Source organism: Sciurus carolinensis, chromosome 1 (assembly GCF_902686445.1).
Source record: "Sciurus carolinensis chromosome 1, mSciCar1.2, whole genome shotgun sequence".
NCBI classification, from domain to species: domain Eukaryota; kingdom Metazoa; phylum Chordata; class Mammalia; order Rodentia; family Sciuridae; genus Sciurus; species Sciurus carolinensis.
This window is the reverse complement of record NC_062213.1, coordinates 198,317,917-198,338,759: the sequence shown is the minus strand read 5'-3', so window position 1 is coordinate 198,338,759 and position 20,843 is coordinate 198,317,917. Positions and strand designations below refer to the sequence as shown.

Sequence of the window (20,843 nt, the reverse complement as noted above, 5' to 3'; positions counted from 1 at the left end):
GTCTCAGTATAGAGAACAAAAAGGACCAGGATGTAGCTCAGTGGTGGAGCATACCACTTTCAATCCCCAGTACCACAAAAATAAAGTTAAGTTTAAAAAAGAGGTGGCAGCTCTCCTGAGTACACTCTAAACTGTGTACACCTGTAAAGCAGGCCCCTCCTCCTACCCTCCACCACGGACTGCAGGTTCTGGCCCTGCCCAGGAATGGGTTATGGTCTTCTCTCTCGTTCTTGTGCAGGTACTGTGTGGTCCTGCTGACCGCCGAGGCTCCCAAGTTGAGCAGACCCTTCGAGGCCTTCCTGTCCTTTGCCCTGGCAAACACGCAGGACACTGTGCGGTTTGTGCACGTCCACAGTGGGCGGCAGCAGGAGTTTGCCAGCACGCTGCTGCCAGACGGCGAGGCGTTTCAGGGGAAGTCAGCGGTGAGCTGTGCACTCCCTCCCCACCCGGCCCCTCCGCAAGCGCTGCCCTTGATTCTGTTTCCTTCTTTCTGGGGGACGCTGAATTCGATTCCATAAATCTAGAGACTTGCAGGGCCTGTTTCGAAAGGCTACTCTGACAGCAGTCTTCCACGTGGCCATTTCACTTCCTAGAGGTCAGCCTCCGGCCTCCACAGAAAGCACCTGTCCTATGAGTGAACACTGAGGTGCCTCGGCCCACCTCAGCAGGCTTCCCAGGTCTGATCTCGCAGGATCCAAGGTGCCAGGCTTACACACCTGGAGATCCCTGGAGATCCCCCTCCTTCCGCCTCTTTCACGTCATCTTAATGGTGTCTCCTTTTTCCCTCTCCTCCAGAAGCATGAAGTTCTTCTCTTGGAGGGGCGGCTAGCACTTACCTAGTGTGAGGGAGGCCCTGGGTTCCATCCCTTGCACTACAAAAAAAAAATCTTCTCTGACTTTGTCCTCATATTGATAATCATGGACATTTTTTCTTAAAAACTAAGGTCTCCTTTATTAAAATTATAGAACAAAGTTAATTGTGGGGGGGAGCTTTAACTTTTGACAAAAGCTTTGAAAATTCACCATGCAAACAATTCTTAAGAGAGACTGAGCTCGGAGGTTGGCGTGCACCTCGGAGTTCACAGCCAGCCTGGGCAGCCTAAGGAGACACCCATCTCAAAAAACAATGACTCCTTTTGTGAGAAAGGTTTCAATCGATCTCTTGCAAGTATTTTAGATTCTTCAACATTTGTGCTTTTTCGAGCCTGTTGATGACTTCTTAAGACTTTTGCCATCCTCCCTGCAAATAAAAACAAACAACTGTAACTTATGAAGCTTGTGAGACTTCTGAAGGCTTTTCTTTCCTTTTCTCCCAGGTGTCTATTTTAGAGAGACGTAACACAGCAGGAAGGGTGGTGTATAAAACCCTGGGAGACCCCTGGACTGGGAGTGAGAGTGACAAATTCGTTCTTTTGAGTCATCTCGACCAACTGCGGAAGGATCCAGCTCTTCTGTCCTCTGAGGCTGTGCTTCCCGACTTGATGGACGAACTTGCTCCCGTGAGCGTCATCACCGGGGAGGGTGGGCTGCCAGGGCCGGTGACTAAGTCCTGCTAAGAGCAGAGTGTCCCAACAGCTCAGGGCTGTGGTGGGGGACCCTCCTCTGGTCCATCCTGACCGTGTCCGTTTTCTCTCAACAGTTCTTTCTCCTCCGGTGGCTGTACTCTGCATCCGACTACCTGGCTGACTGCTGGGACAGCATATTCCATAGCAACTGGTAGGAACGATGCTGGGGTCGGTGCCCTTCCTCTGCTGACACCAGGGTCACCCATTTTTTTTTTTTTTGAAAGAGCTCATCTTCCCTTGAATTATTATTTTTTTTTTTTTTTAGTTGCAGAACTGTGGACTGCACCCAGGGGCACTATACCACTGAGCTACATCCAAAGTCTTTCTCATTTTATTTTATTTTTTCTTTTTTTAGATGTTGATAGATCTTTATTTATTCATCTATTTATCTGTGGTGCTGAGACTTGAACCCAGTGCCTCATACATGCTAAGCAACTGCTCTACCACTGAGCCACAACCCCAGCCCTCTCATTTTATTTTGAGACAGGGTCTCGCTAAGTTGCCTCAGCCTGCTGAGTCTCTGGGATCACGGGGTGCACCACCACACCCGGCCTACTTTGATTTCAGGGCACCCTTGCTATAGCAGGTGGAAGAACGTTTACAACTATTCCCCTGCTTTATGTCGGCGACTTCAGTTTTTTTTTTTAATTTGCTGATCACCCTTCCCGAGGGTTGGGATCACCCACTGCCCTGCCAGAGAGCAGAGCTGCCTCCTGGGGCCTCTGGTGCTCAGCACAGGCCTGGCCCATGGAGGCCACTGTGCACGTGGACAGATGGAGCAGCGGAGTGGGCGCAGATGGGACGTCCCACCCTGCCCCTCCATGACTTAGGAAGTTGTGCCCTTTTCTCCAGAAGGACAGAGCCACTGAATTCATGCTTCTGATTCCTGATACTCAGCATGGCCCTGAAAGGTGGCAGGCCTTTGGTGGGTGTGTGAGCAGATGGAGTTTTAGAGCAGCAGCCCTGGAGGGATCTCGAAAAGCCTTCATCCCCTCCCTGCCCCACCTTGACCACATTTGGATTATTCTGTTCACACACACGCGCACGCACACACACACACAATAAAACTGAGAGCATGCCACAGACTCTTAATCATTGGTACCTCAGCATCAGAAAGGTATTCCATGTTTACAACTTAAATCCTTTATTAGCCTGTCGTTTCCAGAGTTTCCTAAGCACAGCCTGTGGGACTGAGTCACCAGTCAGACCTCGGAACAGGCCGTCTGAGCCGGGACTCAGGACCACCTCCCCCCTACTCTGGAACGACAGCCCCTGGTTGGGTGGGTTTCTCCTGAGAACTGAGAGGACACTCGAGCCCAGCCAGCGGGCACTGACCCAGCCGTGCTCTTGGTTCCAGGCGGGAGATGATGCCCCTCCTGTCCCTCATCTTCTCTGCCCTCTTCATCCTCTTCGGCACTGTCATCGTCCAGGCCTTCAGGTGAGTGTGGAGGCTGCTCACAACTTGTGTGCTCTTTTTTCATAAAAATGCCTTTTCGGGCTGGGGGCATAGCTCAGCTGGTAGAGTGCCTGCCTCGCAAGCCCAAGGCCCTGGGTTCAATCCCCGGCACCGCAAAAAAAAAAAAAAAAAATTTCCTTTTCATCGTTTCTCCCCATATTTATTACTGGTGCGTTGTAGTTATGCATAATGTTGGGAGTCGTTCCTACAATTCATTCATGCACACAATACCCCTTTTCATTCTTTAGTGACTCAAATGACGAGCGAGAGTCCCACCCGCCAGATAAAGAGGAAGTCCCCGAGAAGGTCGGGAAGGCCGAGCCGAGCTTCACCAAGGACAGCAGCAGGTTTCTCTCGCGCCACCTCCGCCGCCCTCGGCACCCGCCCCGCAGACCACCGAGCAGTGTCAGGATGCGCAGTGTGTAGCGGAGCTGGCTTCACGCCCGGGTGTGAGATGGGAAGACAGGTTGAGCGCCCCAGTGCAAGACCCAGAATCGGGAACATTCCACAGTCTGAATTTTTTTAGCCCCAACTTAACACCACAAGTAGAAAGTTCCACACCTGATCCATATGAGGAGTCACAGTCAAAATGCCAGTACACCAAACACATAGCGTGAAGTTACCTCTGGGCTATGTGTATAAGGTGTACACAAAACATAAATTAATTCTGTGTTTGGATTTGGGTGTAACTAGGCACAGTGGTGCACACCTGTAATCCCAACTACCTGGGAGGCTGAGGCAGGAGGGTCCCAAGCTCAAGGCCAACTTCAGCAACTTAGTGAAACCCTGTCTCAAAATAAAAATTATAAAGGACTGGGGATGTAACTCAGAAGTAAAGCACCTCTAGGTTCAATCCCTAGTACCACAAAAAAAAAAAAAAAAAAAGTAGATTTTGGTGCTAGCCCCAGGCGTCTCATTATAAGTATGGAAATATTTTAAAACGTGGAAAAATCTGAAATGCTTTTTGTGTCCCAAATGTGCTTGTGTCCCAAGCATTTCAGACAGAGGACACTCAACCTATCCAGGGAAAGGCACGTGCTGGCCAGTGTCACTAAGCCCTACTAGGCATCTGGATGCAGGACCTACTTACTGTCTGCCCTGGGACTTTGCTTTCTCAGGCTCAGATTTAATAACGAAGGTGGGAAGTGAAAAAGCACGTCAGGCCAGGTACAGTGGCGCACACCTGCAATCCCAGTCATTGAGGAGGCTGAGGCAGGAGGATCACAGGTTTGAGGCCAGCCACAGCAACCTAGTAAGGACCTAAGCAACTTAGCATGACCCTGTCTCAAAATGTAAAGAGGACCACGGATGTAGCTCAGTGGTAGGGTGCTTGCCTAGCACATGGGAGGCCTGGGGTTCCATCCCCAGCACTGCAGAACACACACTCACTACCAAGAAGGTGGCAGACGACCCAGAAGCAGCGTGGCATGTCGCCGTGGTTCGTGACTGTTGATGACTGCTCTGTCAGGAGCACACCACCAACACTGAGGGACCTGGGTCTCTGCAACAAAGCAGACCAGTGGCTGCCCCCTTAGTGCTGTCCCTCAGCCTCCGGAGAAGGGCTGCTGTGGCCCAGGGCTGCCTACCGCAGCAGGGGCTTGTCCCACCAGCGAGTCAGCGTCATCATGAAACATTGTTAGAACCCAGCCTGTCAGTCAGTCACAGTGGCGCACGCCTGTAATCCCAGCAGCTCAGGAGGCTGAGGCAGGAGGATCGCAAGTTCAAAGCCAGCCTCAGCACTTAAGTGAGGCCCTAAGCAACTCGGTGAGACCCTGTCTCAAAAGAAAAACTGGAAAAAGGGGGCTGGGGTGTGGCTCAGTAGTTAAGCACCCCGGGTTCATTCCCTGGTACCCCCAAAAAAAAAAAAAAAAAAAAACACAGCACATCACTCCACTTGTTCTGTTTCAAAGTAGTGGCATCAGCTGTCCTGGTAAATCTTACTTTCTCCATATTTGCCCACAGCAAGATTCCTAAAAAAGGCTTCGTGGAGGTCACGGAACTCACAGACGTAACGTACACCAGCAACTTGGTACGCCTGAGGCCGGGCCACATGAACGTGGTCCTCATCCTGTCCAATTCCACCAAGACCAGCCTGCTGCAGAAATTTGCTCTGGAGGTCTACTCGTTCACTGGGTAAGTGCACGGTGGGAGGAGCGAAAGCAAAGGAGAGGGGGCCCGGAAAGAAAGAGTCGGAGCGAGAGCTCCACGGACCAGCCGTGCTTTGTGAAGCAGCAGAGGGGCACGTTTTTAAGAGGAAAGTGGCTACTGGCTACAACAGGGCCTGTGTTGCATGGGGCTTAGCAGGGCCACATCCGGGAGGAGTCTGTGAGACACTTTTGGTGGGCAGGTGCGAAAGGGTCGAGTCCTCAGTTTCCATGTCCCCTGAGGGGTTGTCAGTTTCCACCTCTTTCAAGGAGTCTGGTGGGTGTGGAAGGCAAGGGGAGAGAGGAGGAAGAAGGGTGGTCCTCCGGGTGAGGGCCCTGGGACGGCTGCACCCTCTCCTCCGTGGCTGCGGGCCCAATCCCTGCGGTGAGGTCTTGGCGCCCCTCCCAGCCCCACCTCTCTTCAAGAGAGGCCATGCGGGGGCCTCTCTCCCCGCTTGATTTCCACGATCTGTTTTGAACAGAGTTGAAATCAGTGCTGCTCCCTGACCCCTCAGAAAACTGGCTGTCCCTGCCGGTCACTGAGCCAGCAAGGGCTGGGGGTGGGTCAGTGGAGCTGTGCGGCTGTCACAGGCCCTCGGGCTCCACAGAAGTCCTCCTTCCTGTGTCTGGACCCCGGCTTTTCCTGTCCTCTCCAGTCTGACTGGGGTGTCCTTGCCCGTGACTGAGTGTCGGCCGCGCCCTGAGTCCTCCTGTTCCTCCCACAGCACCAGCTGCCTGCACTTCTCCTTCCTGAGTCTGGACAAACACAGAGAGTGGCTGGAATACTTACTAGAATTTGCTCAAGATGCAGCCCCAATCCCAAACCAGTATGACAAGCACTTCCTGGAGCGGGACTATACGGGCTATGTCCTGGCCCTGAATGGCCACAAGAAATACTTCTGCCTCTTCAAGCCCCAAAAAACAGTGGAAGAGGAGGAGGCCCTGGGGTCCTGCGGTGACCTTGACCCCTCCCTCCCCCTGGGCGAGTCTCGGGGGAGACCCTCCTGTGGCCTGGGACCCCGGCCCATCAAGGGGAAGCTGAGCAAGTTGTCCCTGTGGATGGAGCGCCTGTTGGAAGGGTCCCTGCAGAGGTTCTACATCCCGTCCTGGCCCGAGCTAGACTGAGGCTTCAAAAAGGTGTGAACTCCTCCGACTTTTAACACGCCCAGGAACAGGTATTTTTCAGGACTCAAACAATCACAACGGACACAGTATAGATTTTAGATGACTCTTCTAGAACCATGGCTGGAAGACTCTCCTCCTTCCTGTTCTCACCTAGGAGTGAGACACTGCAGGTTTGAATTCTCTAGATCAAAATACTTCCCCCTGGGTTTTTTGTCTTCAGTTGAATGCCGCACTGTTTAACCAGACTGCTCGTTCCCTCTTCTTTGTTGTCCCTGTCCCGGGCTCACACCACCTGCCCTTCCTGGCCCCTCACTGAGAAACAGCGGCACCCAGACAGAACCTCAGGAGCCTGGCCCCGAGTCCGCTCACTTGCCCCCGCACACCCTCAGGCCCCCGCGGCCCTGCTGAGCTTCCGCCGAGGCGCATGCTCCCCACCTGCCCACGAGGCCTGGTGCCAAGCAGTCTCACAGCAGCGGCGGTTCTGGGAGTCGGTAGCGAGGAGTGTGTCTGGGGGTGTCCCATGGCACTTTGCCAGGCGGGGCTTTGAAAGGAAAGGGTCTGGTGGGGTCTCTGCATAGGAGTTTGGTTTTCCTCCCCAGCCAGGGGAAGGGAGGTCTGGGCAGCGAAGGGCAGGGGCCTTGGTGAGCAGTGGCCCCGGAGCCCGGAGAGGAGTCTGCCCAGCGGGAGCTCGGAAGTGACTTTGAGCCGTTGACCTGTACCTTCTCAGACGCCTTTCTGCCTGTCGCGTTTAGGGTATGGGTAGTGGGAGCCATAACTGTGATCTTGTTCTCTGAACGTAGATAGCTGCTATAAAGCCAGTAGATGTCACACTGACAACAAATTACCCTGCCTGCCAGAGTCGGGAGGAAGCTCTTCACTCCCTTGGCATCCTCTAGTGACACGCAGGACACGTCTTTGTATCAAGGACCTTAAACCCTCGACAGTTGTATTTTGAACATTGTTACCCAAAAAATGCCATGTCTTCAAGTCGTCTTCTGTGACAGGCGGGCCGAGATGGACTCCAGACCCATTTCACAAGCAGCCTGCCTCCCGCCTCTGGCTGTGCTTCGGTGTCTCGGCTCGGCTGTTCCACTCGCCCCGCTCCGCTGGGTCAGGGCCTGGCCCGTCGTCAGCTCCGGGTTTGCCACGCACTCTGCAGGGGCTCTGGGCCCCTCGAGGGCGTGCTCTTTGATTTTAGGGCCAGACCACCAGGGGACTTGGGCAACTTCCAGGAGTGGTCTTTCTGTCAAAGCAAATGCCCTTTTGTAGAGTGAAGGGCAAGATCAGGGACGGGTCATTTACTAAGTTAGTGTTTCTTTACTCATAACTGCTTTACACTAAGCCACTTGGATCCTGAGTAATTTAAACATTGAGCTACAGTGGTAAATAATAAATTATATGAGCCCAGGAATTCATAGTTTCATGGAGTCAGTCTATATATAGCTTTATTTTAAAATAAAGAAATCACTGCCAGGCTTCATTCTTCCACACGATCCTTTGGAAGTGGATGCTTACTCTGGAATCCGTATCTCATGGCACCTGGCCCAAGGAATTCTTTAGCTCTTTAATACACCAGGCCTCAAAATTATTTTCTGGGGTTTGGTTTTGTTTTGATACTAGGGATTGAACCCAGGGACACTTTACCACTGAGCCACATCCCCAGCCCTTTTTATTTTGAGACAGGACCTCACGAAATTGCTGAGGCTGGCTTTGAACTCTTCAATCCTCCTGCCTCAGGCTCCTGAGCTGCTGGGATTACAGGTGTGCACCACCACGCCCTGTCGTTTTCTGGATTTTTTTATGGCCTTGTTGCTCATGTGAGTAGTGTTTTGGTTCAGTGGTAGATTTTTACTTTTAATTCCTGGTACTAATGAAAATTCTGACGTTACTTTCTGAAAACCAAAAACTCCCCAGATTTTTTCTTTTTGTACCATTAAAATGAAGAGCACCTACAGACCGCTGCACCTTCCATTTGCACTAGGAAAGAAAAATGGGGATGGAATGGACAATATTCCTGGCAAATGTTTCAGTCCAAAAATTCTGCAGCTCTGTTAGGAGCCAGTAGATGTGTTCCCAAGAGGATATTAGGGAGCTTTTATTTTAGATTGAACTTTATCCTTAACCATGCAAGCCTTTCCTCCTGAATGTTGTTTCCATGAATTTTATTTTGTGTCAAATGTATAAGCCATTGTCACATTCAGCCAGTGCCACCACGTCTCATTCTGATGTATGTAATCACAGAACCCAGTCTGGGTTTCATGCCCTCATCTTCGAATATCAACACTGATGTTCTACGAGGTGGGTGTGTCTGGTCTGTACAGACTGCATCACATTTGGTAGAAGGAATGAAAACTAGCCTGAAACAAGTCTTTAGAACACACCCATCTCCGAGATGCTTTTCTTATTGCTCAGGTATTGGTCTAACACTGAGGTTGTTGGCCCTGCCATCTCAGCCAGCAGGGCTGCCCTACCTGGAAGACATCCTGGTCTCCCAAGAGAGCTGGGTTGTGGTTTTCAAATAGGTCAAACTCCTAATTCACAGCCTCTTCACCTGCTAGCCTTTTACTTATCCTAATCAGTTTGCTGCTGCCATTAGTGCTAAGTGTTTTCCTTGTGTACCAGGACATGGGAACTACTGTTAAGTGATTTGCTTTGTTTGGGAATAGGAATTGGAAGGGAACACCCAGCCTGTTTCCTTTGGGTTTGTTTTCCTTTAATCTAGAATTCCTAAATAGCTGATGCAGGGGCTGTGGTGTGGCTCGGTGGTACAGCACCTGCCTACAATCCCAGCACTGCAAAATAAAGAAAAGAAACGTGCAAAGCATCCAGTGTAGTTCATGTTCATGTATCTGACATGTCTCTTGAAAACACATACAGTGTGGCAGCTGCTGAACCTGTTGAGTTTGTTCATAAAGATGATGGTCCTTGGGAGACAGATCCAAGAAGAAGGTGACTATTTTGCACTTTTGATACCCTTAGGAACAAATAACTTATTTGGCAAATTGTGTCTTTTTTATGTTTTAGGGTTTTCCGGGTTTTGTTTTGTTTTTTTCTTTGTTTTTGTTTTAGTTCTGTTTTTTTGTATTGTGAACAGGCACTGAAGCTGATGTTATTTTGTTTTAAGAATATTACAGATTGGAAACAAATAAACTATTTTAATGTGTGATGACTGTGGGTAGCTCTTGAACTGCCAGATGATCATCTGATCCCTGACGCAGTATCAACGAACTTGAACTCGCCTCTCAGCACATGCGTATGATCAGCACAGCTTAGCTACAGATTTCAGGAACTACTACCAAGTAGGATGCATCAGCTTAGAGTAAATAATGCAAAACTGAGTCCTGTAGAGAGAGGAGAAGAATATCCATCAAGGGCTCAGCCCATGTTACCTGGGCTTCTGAGGACATTTCTTTATTAGGATCTGCATGTTGATTTTCTTCAAATATTTATGTTTCAGTGGGCCTAAAACCAAGATGCTGTAGCTGGGAACGTGGCTCCGTGCTAGAGCACTGGCCTGGCACAAGCAAAGCCCTGAGTTCAGTCACCAGCACTGTATATAAATAAGCCAAGAAGCAGCCTTAAGCTGCTCAGAGGAGCGCTATTTAAAGGAAGATGGTATAAAATGTGGAATATTTGTACAATATTATTTTGTAATTTTTTTATTCATTCCATCATTTTTAGATTGAGAATTCACCTTGAGTGAAATTCTCCATCCACTTCCCCTCCTCCTCCTCCATCTTTCATCAAAAAAAAAAAAAAAAAAAAAAATCTAAGTAGTGTTAAGTACTTCAGTTTTTAAGGTTGATTCAGACCCTTAGAAATGCGTTTGGGTTAGAATTCTGAATGTCCTTGTTTTACAGCCACCATGACACTGAGCAGGAAGCTTTACTGGCGTACACTTTTCAGTACTCAGACTGCTTGCTCATAAGTTCCTGAGAAGTTGTCAACCACGCCCGTCAGTTTTGTCTTGAAGAGACAAGGTTCAGGCAGTTGTCACTTTGGGGAGAACACACAGCATCTCAAACAGCAGGTTAGCTGCCAGGAGGGCCGTGTTCCCTAGGACAAAGTCGGAAGAGTGAAAGCCAGGTGAGCGGGGCACAGGCCACCCTCCCTGCTGCCCATCCCCCCAGCCCGCCCTGAGCAGGCTTCCCTTGGCACTCTGCACCCCTCAAGCAACACATGGAAGTAGTATTTGAAAATTCAGACAGTTCTTGGTTTACATTGACATCCTTTTCCCCCAAAGAAAAATGCATAATAATGGCATGGACTATATTTATTATATCTACTCTCTGAGCCTAACAGACCTAACTCTGTAAGCTTTTCCAAATCAAAATTACTGGCCCATGTAGCTCAGTGGTACAGCACATGCCTTGCACACACGAGGACCTGAGTTTAATCCCCAGCACCAAAAGAGAAAATGACAAGAAATTAAATTTATTAGGATGGCACCTGCTTTGAAAATCTTAACTAGCCAACATCTCACTGTATGTAAACATTATGCTTTAAGAATTTACTTTTAGTGGGCGAATAGCTCATCCTGGAGAGCGCTCGCCGAGCGTGTGCACGGACCCGGGTTCTAATCCCCGGCACCTGGGAGAAGAACCACTAAACTTTAAGAATTTACTTTTCTCGCAAGCACAAGGCCCTGGGTTCAATCCCCAGCACCGCAAAAAAAAAAAAAAAAAAAAAAAAGAATTTACTTTTCAGGGCCAGGGATGTGGCTCAGTGGTAAAGCATTTGCCTGGCAAGCGTGAGGCCCTGATGTTTGATCCCCAGCACCACCAAAAAAAAGAAAAAAACTTATCAAAGGAGGATAGAATCGTGCCATTCCATCGTCTACCGACCAGTGGGTAAACGATTAACACCTGGACACCTCCGGGTTCTCTTGGGGTTAATGCTCATGTTTATATTTTCTTCCCTGTCAGACACATTCAGCAGATTCTCCAAGTTATACAGGGAGTCCTATCTATTTTCTACTGTTAACTAGATTAATCAAATTCAAACTACCAGCCAGAGGTGGTGGTTCACACCTCTAATCTCAGCTACTTGGGAGGCAGAGGCAGAAGGTTCATAAATTCAAGGCCAGCCTGGGCAATTTAATGAGACCCTGTCTCAAACAGGTGGTGAGGTGCCCCACCTGGTAGAGAACAAGGACTCTGGGTTACTTCTCCCAACTTCGCCCTCTTTCAGCAGGAAGCAGCTTGGATATGTCATCGTCCATTTTTCCATAAAAATGGAATGTAGACACAGACAGTGGGGAAATTTTTCAGTAGTCCACTTTGAATGTAGCCCTTGCTCCTCTACCACTGCAACTTAGTCTTAAAATGGACACGTTTCTTTCTCTTCCTCTTCCTGCTCCTCCCTAATCTCAGAGGAAACAGGATCACCTTTCTTCCCCGTTTTCGGCAGATTTGTGTTCTGGAGTACACACCCACCATAGGAACAAAGGAATCCAGTCTTTGGGGACGGTCCCAGAAGATCTCAGAAATGACTGTCTCTCAATTTAACAAGCAAATGTCACCTTCAACAGAGAATGTGCAGAGTGTAGCCTTTGAGTCACCTCTTTAAAAGGCCCTTGTTCCTGCTGATGGGCAGAATCACAGCCTCTAGGACAGGAGTCCCCTGTGTTTCTCCTTTGCTAGCAAAGCAATAAACCTTTTCATTTTTCTCAAAAAAAATTTTAAAAAGGTGGGGGGTGAGGGAATGCAGCTCAGTGGTAGCGCATCCCTGGGTTCAATCCCCCATGCCAAATAAAACATAAACCACCAGCTGCCCACGGATCAGTCTTTCTGCTTACTCACCAGAGAGATCGTACAGCGGAGAGACTTCCACAAGATCACAGCCCACGACGTTCAGGCCCTGACAGCCCCGGATGATCTCCAGAGCCTGTCCAAGATTAAAACCAAGTTGTCCACACTAGTAACCATTAACGATGAAAAACGACTGGTGAGGATTCCGTGGGTTGCTCCTGACACAGGCCCACCCTCAGAATTCCTGCTTCCCTTGATAAACATTTTTCAACTGCAGCCACACCAGTGGGCCTCCCAGAGATAAAAATAACTAGTGCACAGTCCCTGCTCCTGAGCAATTCACAGTGATGATGGAGACAGGCCAATCTGTTCAGTGTCATGTATGAAGGGCTTCGAGAAAAGCAAGCCCAGAATAGAAAAAGCACAAGTACCAGCTTGGAGAGGAGGGACAAGGCTTCCGAAAGGGGGAAACATTTTACCACTCACATCGACAAGAGAGCTCACAGAACATTACGTGGCAGCTACTGAAAAGTCACCTAGCGTCTTGGGCTGGGCACAGTGGTGCACACCTGTAATCCCAGCTACTTGGAAGGCTGAGACAGGAGGATCACAAGTGTTAGGTCGTGGTGGGCAATTTTAGTTAGAACTGTCTCCAGATGAAAAGGGCTGAGCAGGTAGCTCAATGGTAGAGTGCCCTGGGTTCAATCCCCAGGTCCACAAAAAATGAAAAGGATCTAGGGGGAAACTGAGGACCGAGCTATGCAGTACGGCCATGCAATATCTCCTTCTGCTTGCACTCGTCCTCTGAGAAGAACTTCGTGGTTTTCAATCTTCTGAGTGGAATGTTACAGAAGACATTTTAAAATATTGGACATTCTAAAAAACTTTTTTGAAAATTTTTAAAATTTTTTTTAGATGTTGATAGACCTCTGTTTTATTCATTTATTTATATGCGGTGCTGAGAATTGAACCTAGGGCCTCACACGTTAGGCACGCGCTCTGCCACTGAGCCACAACCCCAGCCCAGACCTATGATTTTATTAGTAATGTTTTTGGTTTAGGATAATATTCCTCAAAATTAAACGATAGAACAGTGGGGGGAAATGTGGGAACATTCCTAGGCCTCGGCCAAGCTCGGGAGGAGAGGAAGAGCGTCCCAGGCCCAGGGAAAGAGTGGAGGGACGGCATGCTGGGAAACCCAGGTAGTGAGATGTGGCCCAAGGAGAGGACAAGGGAGGGCGGGTAGGAAGCTGGCTGTGGAGAGGGTTCCATCCTGCAGGCAGGAAGCCCAGAAGGAGGATCCGCAGAGTGAGGGTTTCACTTCAGCCACCCCTCCGCCTGCTGAATTCCAAGAGCACCATGGCCAGGGTGCAGCGGTGCACACCTGGAATCCCTCCTACTTGGGAGGTGGAGGCAGGAGGGCGGCAATTTCAAGGCCAGCCTGTGCAACTTAGTGAGGCCCAGTCTCAAAAAATAAAAAGGACGAGGGATGTGGCTCAGTGGCAAAGTGTCCCTGGGTTCAATTCCAGCGACCGTAAGACCCTCTCCTGGTTACTAAAGACTACAAGTCCTAGGAGAATGGGGTGTCAAGTCTCTCCATGCCCAGGAATCTTCCCTGGGGGCGCCTCCTTACCTGACTAGGGGTGAGACCAGCAATTTCAGGTGTCCCTGTCCCCGGGGCATAGGCAGGATCCAAGGCGTCAATATCAAAGCTGATGTAGAGCGGTTTGCCTCCCACCTGCTGCCTGACCTCCGCCATCAGAGGAACCAGCGACTTCATCCAGCAGTCTTCAGCCAAGACCACCCGGAAGCCCTGAAGGGAGCCATGGAAGAGCTGGAGGTCAAGGTCAGCTCCATGCTCAGTTCTTCATGGACATGTCACATCTGACCCTCAGTCTCCATGTGGAGGAACTGCTGTCCCCACTTGACAGGCGAGGAGGGAAGGGAGCAGGGTCAAAGCTGAGCAGCAGGCAGTGGGCAGGGAGAAGCTTGGCTGCTCACATGAGCCCCTTCTGGATGGTTCTGTTCAGGACACTGGCCTTGGCATGCCCTAACAGCAAGGGGTGGGGCCTTCCCACTTGGATCTTATCCTGTGTTGTCCCAGAGCCATTCTACCTAGTAGTAAGTAAGGTCCCTGCCTTGGGTTAGAACCCCTCCCCTCTTTTCTGACAGGTTGGTTGGTTTCCTCTGGCCTCCCCAGCCCCCAAACAGGCCTCCTCTGCCTTGTTTACATCCTCACTCCTCTTTGCCACATGACCCTCTTGAAGCAAATCAGCCTTTTGTCCCCACCTTCTGAACCTGATTGGCAAAGCCCTGGTTTGGACCCACTGTGGCCACATGGTAGGCAATGGAGAGCAGGGAGCAGGGCTGTCAGGCATTCAGTCTGTCACCTGGTTCCTGTTGTATCTGTAGGGATCCAAGGTCATGGAAGAGCCCCGGATGCCAATCTGCACCACCCGCTTACAATCCAGGAGCCCCTCTTCCACACACCGCCGGAAGGGTGTCCCGTGGTAGAGCTTCTCCCCCAGGGCCTTGTCGGCTGTGTCCAGGTGGGCATCCACATGCAGCAGCCCCACGGGGCCATGTCTGAGGACAACGGGGCAGCTCAGAGGCCAAGCATCCCTGTGGGGCCCAGCACAGCCACCCTTAAGGTCACCAAGACTTGGTGCCACAGTTCAGGGCCACAGAGGAGAGACTTGGCATCAACCGCCTGCCTGCCAACCAGTTTCTGTCTTCAGATCACTTAGCATCTCCGAGCAGCAGTAAACAGAGACAGAAGCTGAACAGAAAGAGACAGCGATTAAGCTGCCACCCAGTGTCTCCCACCAGGGACTGAGGCACTTAGAGAGGTCTGGGGGGGCTAGGCAGGGTGCCAGTTGTAATCCGAGCAACTGCAGAGGCGGGGCAGGGGGACTGCAAGTTCAAGGCCAGCCTTGGCCACTTAGTGAGACCCTAAGTAAGTCAGCGAGACCCTGATTGAAAATGAAAAAGTAAAAAGGCTGGGGATGTGGTCCAATGGTAACCACTCTGGTTTCAACCTCCAGTACCAAAATTATAAAGGGGACAGGGAGGACAACAGTGAGCTCAGCTGCAGGCTAGACCAACCAGAGCCACGCATTTTCCAACTGTGGCACCAACAAGGAGCTGCGACCGGCTCTTCTCCAGAACGCCAGCAACCCCTGGGGGTCACCCCAAATGAAGGTGCAACCCAAATCAGTGGGAGGCAGGTGCAGCTTGGAGACAAGATCTCTCTCCACCTACCTCCAACCGCAAAGCTGCCCGTGTGCCCTTCCCCAGAGCTAATTCTGGAGCTGCCACCCACAGTCTCAGCCCTTCTGTCTCTTCCTCCAACTAAGTTGCCCACGCTGGTCAGTCCCTGGTAGACTTTGTTCCTGAAAACCACTGCCCGGGAACGGGGCCCTTGTGGGAGCAAACAGGGACCCTTCACTCTGTGCTCGTCATAGTTCATATTTGACCCTTGAAGCAAAACAGAACCCGAAGTTAACTGGGGTTGTGTATTTCACCAGGGGCTCGTCTTCCCAAAACAGGCCCGTTGAGAATGCAGAGCGCGCATACCAGAGCGGATCTGGGGCAAGGGAGGGGTCTGAGTGTTAATAATAAGTCGTCTTGGCTTCCAGCTCGTGACTGACAGAGACACCTGGAGCACAGCCTTCATTTTGATCCCAGAAGTCAGTCAGTTGGGAATTTCCTGTCACCCCCAATAACTTGAGCCCACAGCAGACACCCAATACCACCTAACAGCAAACCACTGCTCCTTAGCTCCTGAATCTTGAAACCTGACTTGGCCAAGCCATTTGGGACTTACTTTTTTGCCAGTGCTTGCAATATGGGATACGTGATTGTGTGATCTCCACCTGCAAAGAGTAAAATGGAGAAACGTTTGGAACATGAATAAGATCATCACGTGCAACAATCCTGAGTTTACCAAATTCTGCCACCCTTTCAACTGAACTAGAGATCTGTAAACACAGCCAAAGAGCGATCTTGGTCAGTCGAGGGATGCCTGAGATTTCAGTGTCACTGAAAAGAGAAAATTAGATGAATTAAGGCTTACAAGTAATTCCCAAGAACACTGTCCAAGAGAACTTCCTGTGATGATGGAAAAGTTCTGTCTGTACCAGCCAATATGGTGGCTGAGGAACTGCATATTTTATTTAATTTTAACTTAACATGTGGCTAATGGCTACCCTTTTGGGTGGTGCAGGCCTAGGAAAGTATTACCATTGATAATTATTCTTTTAATTTTTTATTTTTACAGATGGCATTTTGATTCATTGTACAACAAATGGGGTACAACTTTGTTTCTATGGTTGTACACAATGTAGATTCACACCATTCCTGTAATCACACATGTGCATAGGGTAATGATGTCTGTCTCAGTCCACCATCTTTCCTCCCCACCTTATTTACTATCATAATTATTAGTAATCAACAGCTAACATTTATTGAAACTTAAAATAAGCCAGGCATGATTCTGAGCATTTTATTTATTCATTTGTGGTATTAGAGGTCGAGCCTACAACCTCTTACATGCTAGGCAAGTGCTCTACCACTGAGCCACATCCACAGCCTTTTTATTTTGAGACAGAGTCTGACTAAGTGACTTAGGGCCTCGCTAAATTGCTGAAGCTGTCCTCAAACTTCCAACCCTCCTGCCTCAGCCTTCTGAGTCGCTGAGATTACAGGTATGCACATTATGCCCAGCTATGAGGGGCATTTTATATGCCCCATTCATTATATACTCCTTCCACAATACAATGGGGTAGGCGTTATTATTATGCCCATTTTACAGAGGAAATGAAACACCAAGCAGAGTATACGGTAACACAGCTAGTGAGAGGTGTTGAGCTGAGACTTCAAACCATCCACCTAGAAGCCACTCTCTCTATCACCATGCTGGGCAGGCTAGGAGCTCCCATTTGGCAAAATTCAATTGGCATATTTAGAAAAAGTTCTGTATCGTTTTAACTATTTGCAAATCAGAGAAGAAAGAAGTGAGAGTGGAGGAGGGTGAGGGGAAAGTGACCCTATGGACTGATGGATTGATGAGGATCCTGACCTTTGCATTTCTCCCCTCTGTAATTATGAACGATGTCTTTGAAATCCTTGGAAAGTCACAGGGAGCCTCTACGGGCAGCCTTCCCCAGGCCTGGGATGGTGAGACATAGCTGGAGTCTGACATTTAAAGGAAACCAGAGCACTTAGTAACCAAGAGCAATCCTCTTTTAACATAGATTTGTTTGTTTGTTTGTTTGCTTGTTTCTTTGTTTTTACACTGAGGATTGAAACCAGGGGTGCTCTACCACTGAGCTACACCCCCAGTCTTTATTTTTAATTTTGAGAAAGGGTCTCATTAAATTGCTGAGGCTGGCCTCAAACATGCAATCCTCCTGCCTCAAGCCTCCCAAATTATAAGTGTGCACCACCAGGCCAGGCTGAACAGTACTGTCGAAAATCAAAATCAGTGCAGGGCTGCAGATAGAGCTCAGTGGTAGACTGCTTGCTTGCCTCGCATTGGCAAGGTCCTCAGTCCATCCCTAACTAAAAAATAAATCAATAAAAAGCAAAAAAAAAAAAAAAAAAAAAAAAATCTGTGATGAACAGAATATAAAAATAAAGATGAGATCAGTAACCATGCTGTTCTCAGTCATGCTGGAGCCAGTGGTAAAAATCAGTGATACTTATCCTGCTGGGTTGATTTTGACTGCTGACTTTTTTGGCACCCTTCAAATTCTACACCCAGGTACCTCTCTGGCCTCCCCCTAGGCTACCAGCCCTATCAGCCATGCTCCTCCAAAATTTTCAGGATCCTGTCCCCAGGGAGTGAAATAAATGAATTAGAATGTCCCCTTTCCCACTGTTGCCATCTTGGCCGTGGCTGCCCTCGGAGAAGGAGCCGTACAGGAGCCAATGATAAATGAGCCCAGAGAATTACACTCGCCCTGCAGACAGACGCTTACCCAAGGTCAGAGGAACACAACCAGAAGCTACGATTTTCTGATAGGCTTCTCGAATTAGCCGGCAGCTGTCCTGAAGGTTGTAAAGATTGACATTCACATCGCCCAGGTCTGCTACTGTGAGGCACTGGAAGGGCAGGGCCCCGGTGCTAGGGTTGACAGTCCGCAGCATCACAGATTCTTCCCGGATACGACGAGGTCCAAATCTGGAGGAAAAGAATCACCTCTCAGCCACACGCCAAGGTACGAAGGCTCTCTCTGCCTAGGCCAGTGCTTTGCAGTCTCATGTCACTGACCTTTGGGGACCATGAGTCTCTTCTGTGGGTTTTTGCCTTGTGAGATGTTTACCAGTTTCTCTGGCCTGTACCCACTAGATGTTAGTAGCACTTCCTCCCCTGAGTTGTGACAAGCAAAATCCCTCTAGGCATTGCCAGATGTCCCCTGGGTGCAAAACCACCCCCACTGAGAACCACCGACCTAGGGGATACATATTTTTTCTCCTTTTCTGTAGTACTGGGAATCAAACACAGGGCCTTGGGCATGCTAAGTAAGCTCTCTATCTCCCAGCCCTAGGTTGAAGAGATTTAAAGGCATAGATTTGCTGGGCATGGTGACACACACCTTTAATCCCAGCAATTTGGGAGGCTGAGGTAGGAGGATTGCAAGTCCAAGGTCAGCCTAGGCAATCTAACAAGACCCTGTCTCAAAAAAAAAAAGGTAAAAGGGATGGAGATGTATCTCAGTGGTAGAGCACCTCTAGCTACTGCAAATAAACAAGGGCAGAGTTAGAGGCCCACTCATCACCATTTATTAAATGATATCAGATAATACTTTAATCTCCCTGAGTCTCAGTTTCCAAATCCACAGAATAATGGTATTTACTTCACATTGCCATTCTAAGAATTAAATGAGGTAATCTATGCAAAGTGCCTTACATTTAATAGACATTTAATAAATGATGGCTTTGGAGCTGGGCCTGTGGTCCACACCTGTAATCCCAGTGACCCAAGGGAATGAGGCAGATGGATCACAAGTTCAAAACCAGCCTTGGCAATTTAGCAAGATTATTTCAAAAATTAAAAAAACATAATGATAATAATAACTAAACAATTAAGAAGGGCTGGGGATGTAACTCAGTGGTAAAGTGCCCCTGGGTTCAATCCCTAGTACCTAAATAAATAAAATAAGGCTTTAACTATTCAGACCGATACAGTTAGATCTGAAGAACTGAATTAGAAACTGCTGATGCTCAATCATTAGGAAAATGGATTTTACTTTCTCTAATTTGATCCTGAGAAAATTTCCTTAATACGAGTTTCTTTTTGTTTTGTTTTGTTTCCAGGCTGGTGATACCTAGAGATTTGGGGGAGGGACAGTCAGTTTCTATTCTCCAATAAAATGCCACCAGCCACTGTATAACAGGTCGAGAGAGGAGAAGACATGCGCAAGGTCCCAGGATGGGGCGCCAGGACCCCTTCCTGACCAATGGAGGACGCCGAGATGACCAGCCCTCCAACCACCTGCTGAGCCCGTGGATTGCTTGTAGAGGAAGGAGGGGAATGGAAGGTCGCTCAAACCATTTTGGAGCCGGCCACCAGCTTCTAACCTACCCGGGGTGAGCGGAGGTGTCTGTCCACGCGCCTTCCATGTTCCATAAGCAGCCCAGCCACGTGTCCCCAGCCCTGACGCTTGGGGCCTTACCTCGCACCGGGCCGGTTGGAGGTGCCAATGTCCAGGGGCACCCCAACGAAGGCAGCGTCCAGCCCCTCGGGTGAGGTCTGCACCGGCAGGCGCATCATGGAGCAGATGCCCACAGACCGGGCCACGAACTCGGAGCTAGGAGGGTGGTTCCGGGGGACATCGGAGGCCGGGCGGCGGGGGCTGCGCCCCGGGAGGCAGAGCCCGGTGGCAGGTCGCGCGCGCGCGCTGGACCCCAGGCCCAGGGTGCCGCAGGATGTCAGCAGACGCAGCATGTCGCTCGCCCGCTCCCGAGCCCGCGAGGCCATGGGACCGGTGTGCACCAGAAGTCCCACTAGCCAACAAGGCGAGAGTGGCAGGCCCGGAGACGCCCGGGCTCAAAGGGCAGGGCGCCCTGGGGATCAAAGGCGGGGGAGGGGCCTTGGGGACCAGCATCTCTGCCCCCAACTCCATCTGAACTTCAGCCTCTGGCTCCTTTGGTAAACAGAGCCAGGCAGGGCTCCCAGCTCCAGCCCACTGATCCTGCCCCAGGTGCACCTTGCTTCCCCCTGCACCTGGCCTCTGGCAAGCTCTTCTCCTGTCCAGCGTAACATCTTTAAAGCCCAAAAGATTTCAAGGAAAGAGGTCTTTCTTTAAACAATGGAAATGAGAATGCATTTAAAAAAATAATGTATTAAGGGCTGAGACTGTAGCTCAGTGGCAAGCACTTGGGTAGCATGTGTGAGGCACTGGGTTCAATCCTTACCACCACATAAAAATAAACAAGTAAAATAAAGGCATTCTGTTCATCTACAATAACAAAAAAAATTTTTTTTAAATAATAATGTATCAAGGAATGTTTGAGCTGAGTGTGGGATGTTGAACTGTAATCCCAGGGACTAGGGAGGTCAAGGTAGGAAGATCCAAGTTCAAGTCCAGCCTCAACAATTTAGCAAGACCCTGTCTCAAAAGTAAAAAAAATAAGAAGAGCTGGGAATGTGGCTCAGTGGTAGAACACACCTGGGTTTAATCCCCAGTACCAAGAAAAAAAGAAAAAAAGTGGAGTTCTCAGGAAGCAGAATCTAATTTTTAATTTCCCCCAGGAAGCAGAGTCTAATTTTAAAGTTTTTTTTCCCGGGAATTGCACA

At 49.5% G+C, this 20,843-nt stretch overlaps 2 protein-coding genes across 5 annotated transcripts in view; one reads left to right on the top strand and one right to left on the bottom strand.

Annotated features, from left to right (window-relative positions):
* Positions 1 to 9,442, top strand: part of Dnajc16 (DnaJ heat shock protein family (Hsp40) member C16) — a 36,772-nt gene extending 27,330 nt beyond the window's left edge. For both annotated transcript variants that reach the window (XM_047540046.1, XM_047540035.1), the window contains 7 exons: positions 239 to 422; positions 1,317 to 1,499; positions 1,640 to 1,716; positions 2,923 to 3,003; positions 3,270 to 3,368; positions 4,984 to 5,154; positions 5,891 to 9,442. In XM_047540046.1, coding sequence (XP_047396002.1) covers positions 239 to 422; positions 1,317 to 1,499; positions 1,640 to 1,716; positions 2,923 to 3,003; positions 3,270 to 3,368; positions 4,984 to 5,154; positions 5,891 to 6,290 — 1,195 coding nt within the window. In that variant the 3' untranslated portion in view covers positions 6,291 to 9,442. The remainder of the gene's footprint in view (positions 1 to 238; positions 423 to 1,316; positions 1,500 to 1,639; positions 1,717 to 2,922; positions 3,004 to 3,269; positions 3,369 to 4,983; positions 5,155 to 5,890) is intronic.
* Agmat (agmatinase) lies at positions 941 to 20,103 on the bottom strand. Of its 3 annotated transcripts, none has more exons than XM_047540057.1 (7): positions 19,720 to 20,103; positions 18,022 to 18,224; positions 15,867 to 15,915; positions 14,431 to 14,626; positions 13,674 to 13,853; positions 12,092 to 12,176; positions 941 to 1,240 (listed from the first exon to the last, which is right to left on the bottom strand). In XM_047540057.1, exons 1-7 carry the CDS (start codon positions 20,022 to 20,024, stop codon positions 1,080 to 1,082), a joined length of 1,179 nt encoding a protein of 392 aa, XP_047396013.1. In that variant the 5' UTR covers positions 20,025 to 20,103; the 3' UTR covers positions 941 to 1,079. The 3 variants fall into 3 exon arrangements, with proteins under 3 accessions (XP_047396013.1, XP_047396032.1, XP_047396022.1); XM_047540076.1 differs by lacking the exon at positions 941 to 1,240 and adding an exon at positions 9,073 to 9,631 and having other exon boundaries at positions 19,720 to 20,102; XM_047540066.1 differs by lacking the exon at positions 941 to 1,240 and adding an exon at positions 9,663 to 10,346 and having other exon boundaries at positions 19,720 to 20,098.
* Between the last annotated feature and the right edge of the window lie 740 nt (positions 20,104 to 20,843).